At 37.4% G+C, this 14790-nt stretch overlaps 1 protein-coding gene across 2 annotated transcripts in view; it reads right to left on the bottom strand.

The window, feature by feature from the left end:
* The window catches only part of LOC121408319, a 43223-nt gene that overhangs the window by 19522 nt on the left and 8911 nt on the right, over positions 1-14790 (bottom strand). For both annotated transcript variants that reach the window (XM_041599744.1, XM_041599743.1), the window contains exons 4-16: positions 14099-14425; positions 12471-12565; positions 11153-11377; positions 10508-10792; positions 10090-10206; positions 9669-9729; positions 7928-8032; positions 7395-7459; positions 6466-6675; positions 5117-5264; positions 1739-4839; positions 1187-1354; positions 21-248 (exon numbers count right to left, since the gene is read on the bottom strand). In XM_041599744.1, coding sequence (XP_041455678.1) covers positions 21-248; positions 1187-1354; positions 1739-4839; positions 5117-5264; positions 6466-6675; positions 7395-7459; positions 7928-8032; positions 9669-9729; positions 10090-10206; positions 10508-10792; positions 11153-11377; positions 12471-12565; positions 14099-14425 — 5135 coding nt within the window. The remainder of the gene's footprint in view (positions 1-20; positions 249-1186; positions 1355-1738; positions 4840-5116; positions 5265-6465; positions 6676-7394; positions 7460-7927; positions 8033-9668; positions 9730-10089; positions 10207-10507; positions 10793-11152; positions 11378-12470; positions 12566-14098; positions 14426-14790) is intronic.

Below are 14790 nucleotides of genomic sequence, written 5' to 3'. Positions count from 1 at the left end.
AATTTGATTTTAGCAATTACCTCTATTTCAGGCAGTTCTGCAACAGCTCTCAACGTCATGATGGGTGGAGCTGTGACTCTCAGAAGACCAGCCTCGCTATCGGCTACCACGGGACTTGATCCAACCTGTATCTTGGCTTCATGAATCCCTGGCTGACGGGGTGCAAATGTGATCTTGTGTTTCTCTGTGGTGTTTGGTCCGATGATGATACGAGGCTTCATGAAGAAGACGCGAGAGGGATGGTCCACCTGAAACAAGATGGCATTAGGTGTAATTTAATGTTGGAAACTGGCAACTCTATAGAATGACAGCTTTGCTAATGTCCAAGTCCAACTGAAAAAAGTAGCACACAGATGAATAAATGATATATTCACGAAGGGAATTAGAGTATTAGTGTGTTTTTTTACATAGTAAAAACATAATAATTACAATCATGTTCAATGATAATTAATTCATAATGATTTTTAAGGGTATTGACTGTTTGCTTTTAGATTTTATCTAAATGACTTTAGATGACAAATGCACAACTTCTATGCTAAAAGTTTGCCTTCTGCATATTGAATACTAATTTCATTAGCTTTGAATGATTATTGTAATTTTCTAATACATGAAAAAATTAATGAAAATGGCTTCAAGGGATAGCTGAAAAAACATTTACCATTGTGGAAAATAATACTAGTTGCACAATACTAAGTCTACATAAGACACCCTTCTTTACATCAAAATATTGCCTAATTCAAGACCAGCTCATGCAATGCATCACCATTTGCTTCTTCTAGGATGAATTTCGCCAAAGATGAACAGAATTCTGCGGTTCAAAGGGACTCAACTAAGGCATATTCATCTATATGATATCTTACCTCTTCCCACTTGATACTTAAAAACCCACCTCTGGGAAATACTGAAACCATTCAAATTAAAGGTTCTGAACCAATATGATATATTACCTCTTCTCAATTGATTAGACAGTGAAACTACCTCAAGGAAACACTAAAGCCACTGGAAATTTTCAGAAAGTCTTTAGAAACCCCATCTCTTTCATAGTTTGTAGTTTTATTTAACAATTTTAGTATTATATCATTTCTTTTAATTATTTTCATTGTTAACACTTTGGGCCAAATTGGAAAAGTGCCATTATAGGTTATAAGTATTATCATTAAGGTTCTGGACCAAAATTGTATCTTACCTCTTCTCCATTGATAGACAGAGAGACCACCTCCAGGAAACACTGAAGCCATCGAGATGAAGGATTCTGGAGCTCAATAGAATCCTGGGCAGCAATCCCAATACAAGCAACATCTCGGAAACGATGCTCAAAGGGAACGATCAGATTAGACACTATGGAAGCCGGGGGGACCTGCATCATGACGAAAGAATCAGAATTTTTCAAATATGAAGTTTCCTGCAGTACCACATATATTACAACATTCAATTAAGCAGATATTAAAAAGGACTCTTTTCTTCTATCTAAGTTATTGTAAGCAGTATTATAAACATTTGTGAGATATTGAATCCTTTCATCAGATTGACTGAGAGCAAATTTATAAGTGAAATGCAAATTAGAATGAACAAACAATAATTCCTCCAGCTTCTGATAATTATCAAAATTCATGGTTATCAAGAAATGACTTTCAGAGAAAAATATAAGTATTACATTGATTTTTTTTTATCTTAATGATAATGTATCCTAAACAAGTGCCTATGTTGACAGACAGAACTTCAGAGCTGTTTGCCACTCACCGCTGGGATGACCTAAGGAAGGCACAGGAACCGTCGGTCCAGAATGAACAGCAGTTTCAAGAAGTCCTGCTGCACCACTGTTTTGGGTATCTAGCATATGGTATCCAGGCCATGGTGATGGATTGATGGAATGTGGCTCAACAGACCGGGAACGAACACGTCTCTGCTGCTGATGTCCCCCAAGTCTTGCTGTGTAAGGAGCCGAGTACATGGATGTGGCACCAGAACCTGTTACAACCAAACCATGAGGGGCTCCATAGAGATTCAATGGCAGGTGTGTAGCTGGTAAAGGGTACAGTCCTGCCTGTTGGGTCCCCATAGGTATTCCCAGGTGACTAGCTGAACGTGGTTGTTGCAATGTTTCATGAAGGCTTGAGATATCTGTTGAAGACAGTTTGGATACTGGTCTGTCGTTTACATAGTGCTGGAGGAAATTTGTCTCTGAAAGTGCTTGATTGGTATAGAATGTTGGTTGCTCTAAGTAAGATGGTAAGACAGGCCTCCTAGTTGGGTCAGGTATTGATGGAGCAGAAGAAGCTGTGCTAGTGTATGGCTGGTGATAGGGAGGAGGGGCAAGATGACGGGTACCAGCATAGTTTGGAGGGTTTTCAAGACCCTTCTTAGTATCGTCACTTTCTTGTTTTGAAATGCGCTTTGGAGTTGAACAGGAACGGTCACTGCCTGAGGATGCACTCCTGTTCATACTGCTAGCAATGCTATGACTACGTGAAGATCCACTACTTCTTGGGCTGATCAACTCAGGGGTTTCCGCCACTAATGTTCTATTGGTAGAATGGACAAGGAGAGTCTTTTCAGCATCTGATTCTGCTGATGTGTTTTGTTTTGATGGTCCAACTGGGGATTGCCGAGGTGATTGCATTGGAGAAGCAACTGGAGAAATTTCAGTTTTTATTGCTGAGAAGTTATGACTTCCTTCAATATCATCAAAAGTGACAGGTAATTCCTGTGACCCCTTCCACATTTCTTGCACATGAGCAACATTTGATACAGTGAGTTGAGGTGCATTTCCAAGATTTGGTAATCTATGAGGTTGTTCACTACTGAATCCAGAATCAACCTCAGCATCAACATCCTTCCCTTCTCCAGGAGGAACACCTTCCATCCTCTGACGACTTGGAGCATTATTTGTTCTTCTTTCACGTGGCGTTTGTACAATTCTATGCTTTCCACAAATGATATCAGCCTGGCTGTCAATAGAAAAGCGGGAAACGTTCACTTCCCTTCCGTCTTCCATATCCACAAACCCTTCAGGAAGTCGGAGACCCTTGTTGATCAGTGTTTCGTGAATGCTGGCAGATACACTTCTACTGCCTTGTGGAACTACAGGAACATCGGGTCTCTTGAAAACTTCATCATCCCTTGAGGATGTCTTGGAAGGAACAATTTTTCCAGAGGAAGCACCATCAATTTTCCTTCTCTGTCTTAAAGATTCTTTTGGTCTGCAGGATGAGCCATAAATTGAACTTCTCTGAATCGAATGATTACTTTCATCACTTACCGGTACACCCTTTGGTGAAGTCTTCTTTTCAAGCTCTCTTGGTGAAGTACTCTTTGACTTTTGTTGACTTACAGACAACATTTGCATTTGATCTTCAAGATTTTGTCCAGTGGCTGCTGGTGTCCTTGCTACAATAGGTTCTACTTCTGTAGATTCTCCATCAGGAATAGAATGGCTTCTTGGTTCAACCATTTGACCTTGTCCACTATCTTTCCTTCTGGGGGGACTGTACACAAAGTCCCTAGATATCTTCTCTTTGCTGAAATCATTTTGAGGAAAAGCAACTTGGGGAACAAGTTGAGTATGTGACTTCGAACTTTCTACATTGTCTCTTGATCTCCTATTCTTTGATACAACCGGAATACTTTGCGACTTTAATGGAGCTATGTTTTCGTTGAGTGGAAGGTTTTTTCTATCAGGAGCAGCTGACAGCTTATGTTTTTGCTGCAGTCTGTTAATACCCTGGCCACAGTCTTCTACTTTAGGATAAATGTCAGCATTCCTAATACTTGCAAAATCATGACTTAGTTTCAATAGCTCTCCACTTCTTGATGATCTATCAAGTTGTCTCACATTCTCATCCGAGATTGCTTTCTTGTGAATTTTCTGAGAGTCCTCAACCATTCCCACATTTCTTTGGCTTTCCAAGTCGGTGAGTTTATCTTGGGAACTTGTAACACTCATGCGGCTCTGACTTTTCATGAGTTCATCATCGCCATTCTCTAAATCCTGGAAGTCAATTGTATCAGATATATCCATCCCTCTGATTGGTAGTCTCTCTCTGGTTATTTCAGCAAAGTAATCATCACCTAGATGACTTTCTCTCAATTCCTCCTTAGATAATGATCTATTGCACTTTTCATAAGAATCTCTATTTCTGTCCATCGATTGATGTTCATCTATTTCCTTTGACCCTCGAGATGAAATAGAACTTCTGCTCTGTTCTCCGGATCCACCTGAACCATCCAAAGACATTCGCTCACTCAAATCTATATATCCCGATAACTTTGGTCTAATATTCATACTTGAAGGGTTCAAATGCTCATCATTCTCCCTGTAGGCTTTATTACCGGCAGTTTCTCTCGATTGACTGGTTGTATCGGGTTGTTCATTCGTTTTTGTTTCTCCAAGTCTGGGACCCAAAGAATCAACTTTTCTAGTCTTAGAAAGCCTTGTCTTGACTCCATCCTCTTTGGTTGCTTTCCTTTGTGCTTTTTCTTTAAAAGCATGCATCTTGTTGGAAGCAGAAAGGATGAGCTTAGCAAGTTGCTGTGAATCTGTTGCACTGTGCTGAGCAATGGCGGCAGTCAGCATGCTCAGGTCCATTGGGGGTGTCTGGTATCCTTCAGGGAGATCATCGACCAGAGATTCAGAAACACTCTCATCTACTTTCTCCATCTTCTCAGTCTTCTTCTGGCCAAATGGAAATGACAAGGTCTTGGTTGGAACGTACACTCCGGACCTGTTGCCCGGTTTTTCCTCCTGCCTTATTTCTTGACCAAATCTGTGTCCACCAGTTCCATTAGATGATTCTCCTGCTACATAAGGTGTGTGCAGGCTCTGAGAAGATCTGGACGCATCTGTATAACAAATAAACACATATATGTTAAAAAACAAAAGAATAATTACAATTACACAGTATCAAAGATATATGAGTATTTGTAAGTAGTGTTTTTATAGTCATATCCACAAATAAAAAATATCAAATTAAGTTTTCTTGAATGTGGATTAGATAAATTACATGTACATGTAGTTTCGAAAGCTGACTTCACCAAAGGCTACTCATTTTGATAGTAAAATGCTTTTCATCATCACTATTCCTCTTTTATCATCGATTCTAATCAACAAGTAGCCTACCAAGGGTATTTTGTCCAACTCCTGCTTCTCTTTGAGATGCTGGAAAGATGTCCTCCTCATCATGGTGACTGAGAATCATTGATCTATTGATCAGGGGATAGGCAGGGACAGGTGGAGGTGAGATGATGGTGCCATCTCCAAAGTGAGGCTGGATGAAAGAATACATGCAAAAATCGAAAATATCAATTAGTCAATTAATCAATCAATAATCAATTATTTACAAGAAAATCAGGTGGGAAGATGACTCTGATCAGGAGTTGTGTACATGGAAGATGCTCAAAAAAGTTTTAATATGAGTAACATAATTGGCTATGTAACAAAGGTAAGTGCATACATGTATGCTATATTTGTTGATAAAAACAATATCAACACAATTACATAAAAACACTGCCGTCATCAATATAACCACCGCAATCACATTCCATCAGATCTACTGGATAATCATCATAAGCAAAGTCATAACAGTGTCGAAGTCATCATCAATATATCAATCATCACCATAATCATCCCTTTAATATCAATATGACTATCATCATCCCCACTGTACATAAAATTGATGATCATGATCAAAACCACAAACATCATATCACCATCAGGAGAATGATGATCATCACAATCAATACAATCACAATCATCATCATTATCACCATCCTCTTCAGCAGAATGATAATCATAATCATTATCACCATCACCATTGGCAGTACGACGATCATCACAATGATTATCACAATTCTTATTATCACGATCATCATTATTATCACCATCACCATTGGCAGAATGATGATCATCACAATCATTATCGCAACCAATATTATCACAATCATCATCATCCTCATCATCATCTCCTTCAGCAGTATGACGATCATCGCAATCTTTATCACAATCATCATCATCATCACCATCAGCAGAATGATAATCATCACAATCATCATCACCATCACCTTCAGCAAAATGATGATCATCACAATCATTATCAAAATCGTTATCACAATCATCATTATTGTCACCATCATCATTGGCAGAATGATGATGATCACAATCATTATCGCAATCAATATTATCACAATCATCATCATCACCATCCCCAGTATGACGATCATAACAATCATTATCGCAATCATTACCATAATCATCATCATCACCATCAACTTCATCATTACGAAGATCATCGCAATCATTATCACAATCATCATCATCATCCTCATCATCACCTTCAGCAGCATGACGATCATCACGATCATTACAAAAAAACATCATCACTATCATCATTCATCATCAACGTTATTATCATCATCATGAACCCTGTCATCACCTTGAACATCATCACCATGACTTCCTGTAATCCTTACCTTGTCCCCACCACCATTCCCAGAAAGAGAACCGAGTGCTTCCGATCTCATTGCAAACAGCATCTCGGCAGAATGGTTGTAGGACTTCTCATCATCCCACGCCACAGCAGCCGACTGGGAAATGGACTGGCGCAGTGTCATGTGACCACCGTTTGGTAGCTCCCATCCTGATTGCACATCGTCTCCCAGGTCATGTGACATGGTCTCATCCTATAAATGACAATAAGCGTGAGATGATACTCCCAGTCTGACTTTCATCTTTCAAAACTATATGATTTTCTTCTCTCAGTTGGTAATGCACTACAAAAATACACAGTAAATTAAAAACAAAAATATAATGAAATTCTTGTGTAAAAGATATATCGCGTTAGGATGTAACGTCTCCAAGTCCTTCTTAATAAATCTTGGATATCACTGCTGAGTGACAGTATACTGCATTCAGTGCATATCAATACATCCTACCCCTAGGCTCGGAGTAGTTAATATAAATTACTGTCTTGACAAAGGAATTAATTTATAAGAGATAAAAAAACTGTAATAATGATATCAGTACTTTATTTATGCGTACTTTCTTTCATATGTGGTAGCACAGTTTGAAACTCAAACTCATGAGAATGAGAGACAGAATGAGTGAGAGAGAGAGAGAGCAAGAGACAGAAACAGGGAGACTGATTATCGATTGGCTTTACCATTTGTCATAGCCTCTTGACAAGAGTCTCAATTAACCCTGAGCATTATAACATATATCTTACAATTGATTGTAACTTTTTCATCAATTGAAACTACAATAGCAACATCTCAACAGCGAATCAAATCAGCATTTCCATGGTAGTGACAGAGATGCAACCAATGGCATGTTTTATGCAACTAACCCAGGTTACATCTATCTCAATTATGTATTGATATCAAAAGGCGATAGAGAAACTGACCTGTCTAAAAATGTTCTCTCTTTCACATTCTTCTTGATCCTTGTCTATCATAGCCATGGCATCATCTGAAATAATAAAATATATCAATTGAATTGAACTGAATTGAATTGTTTGATTCAATTTTATTACAATTAATTTTGTCACTTGTAACAATCACGTAAACAACCTTGTGAGCTATACCATGCATGTTTTTCTACACATGTCATATCCAAGGCAGTTTCGACTACCAGCACATCAAACTATTAGCCTCTTCACTATTTTCTAAAAATCTATCTACAATTTGTAATAAAGAGCACGTCGTTCTTCACATGAAAATGTTTACATGTCATTTATTTAACATATTTATTTGTAGATACATTTTTCACAAGGATTCTCGATGATAACGTATTTGTTACTCAACAGCACTAAAGACTGGCATTTATGTGTCAAAATTGAGCATAGACCATCAATTTAACAGCATTACACAATTTTATAGTTTTATTTCTTTTCGATTCCGACAACTTCAAATAATTCATACTTTCACTGAATCTTACCTTCAGCAATAAATTCCTCTCCACTACCAAATCCCAAATCTGTCATTGGAAGACCATTCTGGTCTGGAAGTGGACCACTATCAAAGGGATTCTGAACGCCATCTCCTACAAAAATGAATACACAAGACAATACACAGTTTGCAGGTAATTCCAAAGATTCAGCTCACTTACCTGTTGACTTCTGAATCCTGTAATTCCCAAAGGCTTTGCACGGGGACCACCCAGTAGGCAATGGGTTAAGATCATAGTACAATCAATCATGTTGATAGCCCTGAGGCCGTTTCATAAAACTTGATTTGCAATAAAAGTCCTAAGCTACTGAAATCCTTCCATTTGTTTGGTTCACAGTGAACTTGTTATAGAAATTGTGCATTTGTTATTATAATGAGTTTTTAGGAAACAAGACCCTGAAAAGCTAAACCCTTACATGACAAGGAATGGCACTTGCCAAAATCCCACCGCTGCCACCATATCATAAAACACAGGCCACCTCTCTGTGTGCAAACAGAGTTTTGACTTCAAACAACACACAGATAAGGCCTAGCTGTACCATGACCTACATAGGAACTCATCTGTCTTCGTATATTAGACACCTGTCACTTTCATTTATATTTGCACTCTCTTGATGCATATACAATCATAAACAATGATACAAGCCTTGTTGCTATGATACATGCTGATTTATAATGACTTTTTTGTATTTTGATGTTGTATACCACAACATCAAAAATGTCATTGAAAAATTGTGGAAATGTAAGGGTTCAGGTGACATCATAGAAGGAAATGGAATCCATATCATGAAATAGGTACACAAACTCTATGTTGGTTACAGAATCATATCAAAAATAGCTAAATAAAAAACACACATCTGAGTGGCAGTAAAGATTCAAGAAGCCCTTTCTTTCAATTCTGACATTTTGACTCTAAACTACTTCTCACAGACAAATGTCTTTTTTACACATTTTATCAGTTTGCTAAATTCATTAAATATCAGACCTTCATTTTTGAGGAGCGCGATCGCGCCTTCGCTCCTACCGTGCTCCTAAAAAAAATGAGAGCAAAAAATCGCACACTCAAAAAAAAAAAAATTTAGTTGAAAACAATCAGAAAAATGAAAAATATTCATCTCTTTCCTGACTCTGATTTTAATTTAAACTCGGTAAATATTGCAGTCCCATGTAGTCCCATATGTAGATTTTCATGGCAACACCATAGAAGTCTACATGTGGGACTACAATATTTACCGAGGTAAGTTCAAATCAGAGTCGGGAAAGAGGTGAATATTCTTCATTTTTCTGATAGTTTTCAACTAAATCAAAGTTATTTCAAAGAATTATGGAAAAAAGAAGGCCATTTCATGGATTTAAAGATGTAAAATGTCAAATATTAGCAATTTTTTTTTCATTTTTTTTTTTAGCAGGAGCGCGTACGACATCTTGTAAACGTATGAACGGGACCCAGGCCTAGTTTCACCACAGATTAATTAATAGCTAAAACAGCTATTGCATTTATACAATGTTAAGAAAAATCTATAATTTATCATACATGTATTGTAATGAATTGATTTGAGGTCCTCATGGAGAGTGATTCTGAGGAGCTCAATTGAGCTCCTCAAAAAAATAAGGAGAGCGATTTATTGAGCTCCACGAAATTATAAACGTGAAGGACTGAAATATCAAGTTATAATTCCACATATATGAAAATTTAGTGAGCACCCTCTATTACCATTCTTCAAACTTACCAAACATGGAAGCTCCAACTCCATTCATGTTTGAAGCTCCACTAAAATCCTCATTGAATCTCTGTAAACAATCAAATGAAAAGGACAATTCCTATCAAACTGTGTAACAATACAACTACCATCACAATGGTAAGATGAACTATTATTTACCCAATGAAATCACAAAATATATGAAACCTTCTGGGCCTTTTCAACCAAGTCTTTTGGGGAGATCAAAGAGGAGAGGAGTAGTAGAAGTAGGAGAGAAGGAGAATATTATAATAAAAGACGGGAGTGGAGGAAAAGAAAGGACAATCTAAATAACGCCAATCTTTCGCAGAGAGTTAATTTTGTAATATTTCAAAATCATGTCTATTATCTTTTAAAAAACTGCATTTATCATGATGGGTAATAAAGACATGACACCTAGCTATCTCCTTACCTTATCAAAGTTTGTTGAACTATCCCGCGGGAAGGATGCCTTGCTACTAAAGTTCATTGATCCTGCTCCTTTCTGCCAGATGTCTGTCTCTCCAATCGGCTGTATTCTTGACTGACCCTTAAAATTAATGAAATAAAATTAGAATCTAGATCAGTAACAAGGGGTAGCATAATACATACCAAAAATCCAATCCTCATTTTTTTCTACCATTGATACTAATACAAATTCAATTGGCTCTTTGATTGACTACCAATTAAATAATTGATGGTCAAAAGCTAAATCGATACAGCACCTATCAGTTTCAGCTAGAATTTCCTAGGATTAATTACTGATCCCTTACCAAAGATTACTTGATTAGTAACAAAAGCCTTCAATATGAAATGCTACCTATTAGCGGAAATCACATTTTGCCACTCACTGAAAAGATTTCCATGTGTGGGGCACCATTATCGTCATCATCATCCTCATCATCGGCATCTTCATCAGCATCAGGAAACCGTCGAACCACAGCAGGAGGATCTACAGCCCCAATCCCACTGGTCATTGTCCAGTCTCTACTGCTTCTATTCGCTCCTTGTCCTTGGAATGCCATGAGGGTAGACTGACCAAAGGTGACCGGTGCATCGGGTAGTCCAGAGCTTGTGGTCTCTCCATCACTCATACCATCACCCCCTCCACCACCGTCTCCAGGATCTAAGATAACCTAAAAAAAATCAAACAAAACAAGGAAATCAAACCCAAATCACCCTCCTAAAGCAAGTTTATGTAGGAAGTATTTAAATGAAGTGAAATTATGAAAATAAATTTGAATAAATCCCTAAGAAACAGGTGTATCCTGCAATTCATTGAAATATAAAAAAGACAAAAGCAAGAAATCAACAAATAATGTGATTTTCATTTGCTTTATGATTTGGAAAGCCATATCTAAAATATACAACTATAGTTTGAAACAGAAAATGGTAATCAAAAAATTAAAAAAAACTATGAATATGGCATAATTTAAGAAATGAATAGTGAGATTTCTGTTGAATACATGAAATCTACATTGTAGATTCTAACTTACCACCTCCCCTTCAGCAGATTGCCTCGGTTCTGTAATTGGAATCCTCTGATTGTCATCTTCCGAGCTTCCACCATCCAGCTGAAGTCTGGAAACCTGATTGTCTAACAACATATCTCTTGAACCATTGAATCGTTGATTCCTCTCATCATCATCGTCATCTCTGCTCTCTCCTACTCCTAGCCGATCAGAAGGATCGGGTGCATACAACCTCGTTTGGGCATTTTCCTGGATTATCGAAACAGGTACCAAAGGAGATAAGTGATCTTGATATAAGGAAAGCAGATTCTGGCGGCTGGTTCATAAAGCCGTAAGTTAGGCAAGGCACAACTTAACATATGACTGGTGACCATTTCTTGAGCTGAATGAGAATCCGACACTTCTCTAAAATGGAATTGCACTTCCTATAACCCTCCATCAATTTTTGTTTTAAATATTGAATTTTATATTCAGATGCTTGTCAACAATGAGAAATTTAATCTGAAAAAAAAAGTTATTTCAAATCTAGCTAATGAGACTTAACGTGATTGAGGATTAAGCACCTAAGAATTGGTCGACAATCATGTGAACAGTTGTGTTTAATTTACAACTTTTGTTTATAATTCAGTTTTTATTGATAAAAAATTTATTTACAACAACTTTATGAAACACCTGAAACACCATCAAGGTTACTCAACAGACATGTTTGTCACAATTTTGCCCCTGATCCTCTCAAAAATCAAGAAAGTGAATAAGAATTACCCCAAAATTTCTATGCCGCGATGATGATTTATATCAACATTCACAAAAATTGTTCTTCCCATGAATGTAGGTTTCCATATTTTCAGCTGCTTATTCGCTATTGAAATTTGAAATTACACATTTGGAGCCAACTACGATTCACACCTGAACCATTAGCTTGAAATGAAAGTGAACACTTCTAAACTACAACTATTCAGGCAATAAGTATGACACTTCAACAGATTGAGGTTCATATTGCAAGCTTCTATAGTAGGAAAAACATGAGGGCGACAGGCAATTTCACCCTCATGGCAGCCCAAATCACCCCTAAAATTACCCCCCAAGATGCATGCTTTGGGGCGACTATTCTTTCTAGATTATCCCCAAGATCTGTCAAAACAATAATCAAGATTATTTTAAAAATCAATATTTTGAATGACAGAGTAATGATATTTGCTTTTTCAGCCTAATTGCTTGTTACCGCTTTAAAAGTAGCCCTTATAATGAAATAAATAGCCCCCCAAAATTCCGCAATCACCCCAATGTGGAAAAATAAAATTATTTCCAACCCTAAGTGTAAGGATGATAATTGAAGGCTTACCTGTCTTACAGCATTAATCTCATCTTCGGTGTCAATCTCACTGCTTCTTCCACCTTCACTCCCCTGCGTTCTTGATCTCATAGCATGGGCAGGTACTAAAACAAGAAAATACACAGATTGTGTTCTTTATCTTATAGCACAAAAATGTTTCAAGAACAGGAAAATACACAGATTCCATTAACTCCATATAAAGTAAGCAGGTTGGCCAGAAACGATTACATGATGAAGACACATCCTAAGAAAGGTCTTCATGGGTCAACACCATGAGAAAATCTCCAATACGGTAAAGTGCTTGGTGCTTATTTATCATTTCAAAATAGTAATACTTTTTTTGAGCTGATCAGGCAAAACAAGCAATAAAAAAGTTGTTTGTCACGAATGGAGGAAAAACTAGACAATCTAGACAGACCAAGGATAATAACTCCATGAATAGTCAGAGAATCAAAGAAGTCATTCTAAGAATAATGAAGGTCACTAGTTTTGTGAATAAAATCTTTTCCAGGCCATAGATAAAAAGTTCTCTATGCACCCGAGAAAAAGAGAGAGGACACAAGCAAGATACTTCTATGTAGAAAGTAAGGGGGTGTTGCAAGAAAAGGATCGATCAATTTTTAACTAAGCAGTCCAATTCATGTGTGTATTTGATAATGCAAGAAACACAGGAGCAATCAATTGAAAGCCTTATGATTAATTCAGAGACCTAATGTTTACTTATAATTGAATGGAAGTTTCTTACCGACATCCCCCCCCCCCTCTTCAGAAGTAAATAATGCAGGATGGAGAATGCACCAGCTTGAGTTAGTAAAACACGCTCTAATAAGCACTTATTGAACAGAATATGTGAATGTCCTTGGTCTGTTTTTGCATAGAAATTAAATGGTACATAAAATATACACTGACACAAACAGTTGTGCTCAAAAGTTAGTTAACCCCAACACAAAATGCACTTCTTCATGTAAGTGTTGAATTGAATGTAGACAACAAATACACAATGTTCGGCGAGCCTAGAGAAACAAACTTTACTGAATGTATAAATTATTTTATCACCCAACTTCAGTTCACAATCAAATATATAAAACATGGCAGAACTTAAAATATGATCGCTTTCTGATGGGGTTCACTAACTTTTTAATAATAATAATAATAATATAGAGTATTTCTAAAGCACCAAATCCACATTGATTATGTACTCAAGGCGCTGAAATATACTTGATATATATCATTATTACCCCGGCTGTAGCTGAGCGGCCATATAGGCGCTAAAGCATTCAAGGAATAAATCCTACCGGGTACCCATTCACCTCACCTGGGTCGAGTGCAGCACAATGTGGAATAATTTCTTGCCGAAGGAAATTACGCCATGGCTGGGATTCGAACCCACGACCCTCTGTTTCAAAGTCCGAAGACTAATCCACTGGGCCACAACGCTCCACTGTAACACCACTGTATACAGGGTGTATCAGAAAATGGAAATGCAACTTTTGTCTTCACACCTGGAATAATTCAATAATCACCGCAAGAACAAGATATTTTCTGGTTCATAATTACATCAACATGTATTAAAGACCTTTGAACTCATGAAGCAGAATCACATACTTGTATTGAAAATCAAGTTTGAATTTACTGACCTGGAGTCGGTTGTCCGTCTGAGAAATCACTGGCAATGCCTTTATCGTCATCCTCCTGGTCCTCTTGGCTATCATAGAACATGATAGAGGGCGCACTCATCTGCGAAACCATCATAGTAGACCTGTTACCGGGGTCAGACGATGGGAAGGGGGGCTGTGAAGTACCCACCATCATACCACTCATGTTACCATCCCTGGGGTGAGACGACGGTGGAAAGGCAGGCTGCGGGGTTGCCATCTCTTCCCCGTCTCCCGTACCAGAGCGAGGGGACTGGAGATCCTGTGAGAGGTCCATAAAGTCATCGTCTAACTCCTCAAGACCGGAAGCTGTCAAATACAATTAATTCAAACAGGTGTAAAGCTTACTTTTTAAACAATGTTCGTATGCACAAGTCATTAAATTAGCGTCATACATGTATGTACATGTATGTAAATCTATTTTTATAAGCAAGCTTTATGGTTAATCAAAGAAAACAAAACCTTACTCATATTGGCTAAATATTCATAATTAAAGGGATGCTCCAGGCTGAAAATATTCATATCTGAATAAATAAAGTCAAATTCACAGAGCAAATGCTGAAAATTTCTTCAAAATTGGATAACAAATAACAAAGTTATTTAATTTTAAAGTTTACCAATATTTTGTGAAAGCAGTTATATAAATATGAACATTGTCATGAATATTCATTAGG

Source organism: Lytechinus variegatus, chromosome 2, assembly GCF_018143015.1.
Source record: "Lytechinus variegatus isolate NC3 chromosome 2, Lvar_3.0, whole genome shotgun sequence".
In the NCBI taxonomy this organism is placed as follows: domain Eukaryota; kingdom Metazoa; phylum Echinodermata; class Echinoidea; order Temnopleuroida; family Toxopneustidae; genus Lytechinus; species Lytechinus variegatus.
Note: the sequence above shows the minus strand (reverse complement) of the source record. Positions and strands in the feature narration are given on the sequence as shown.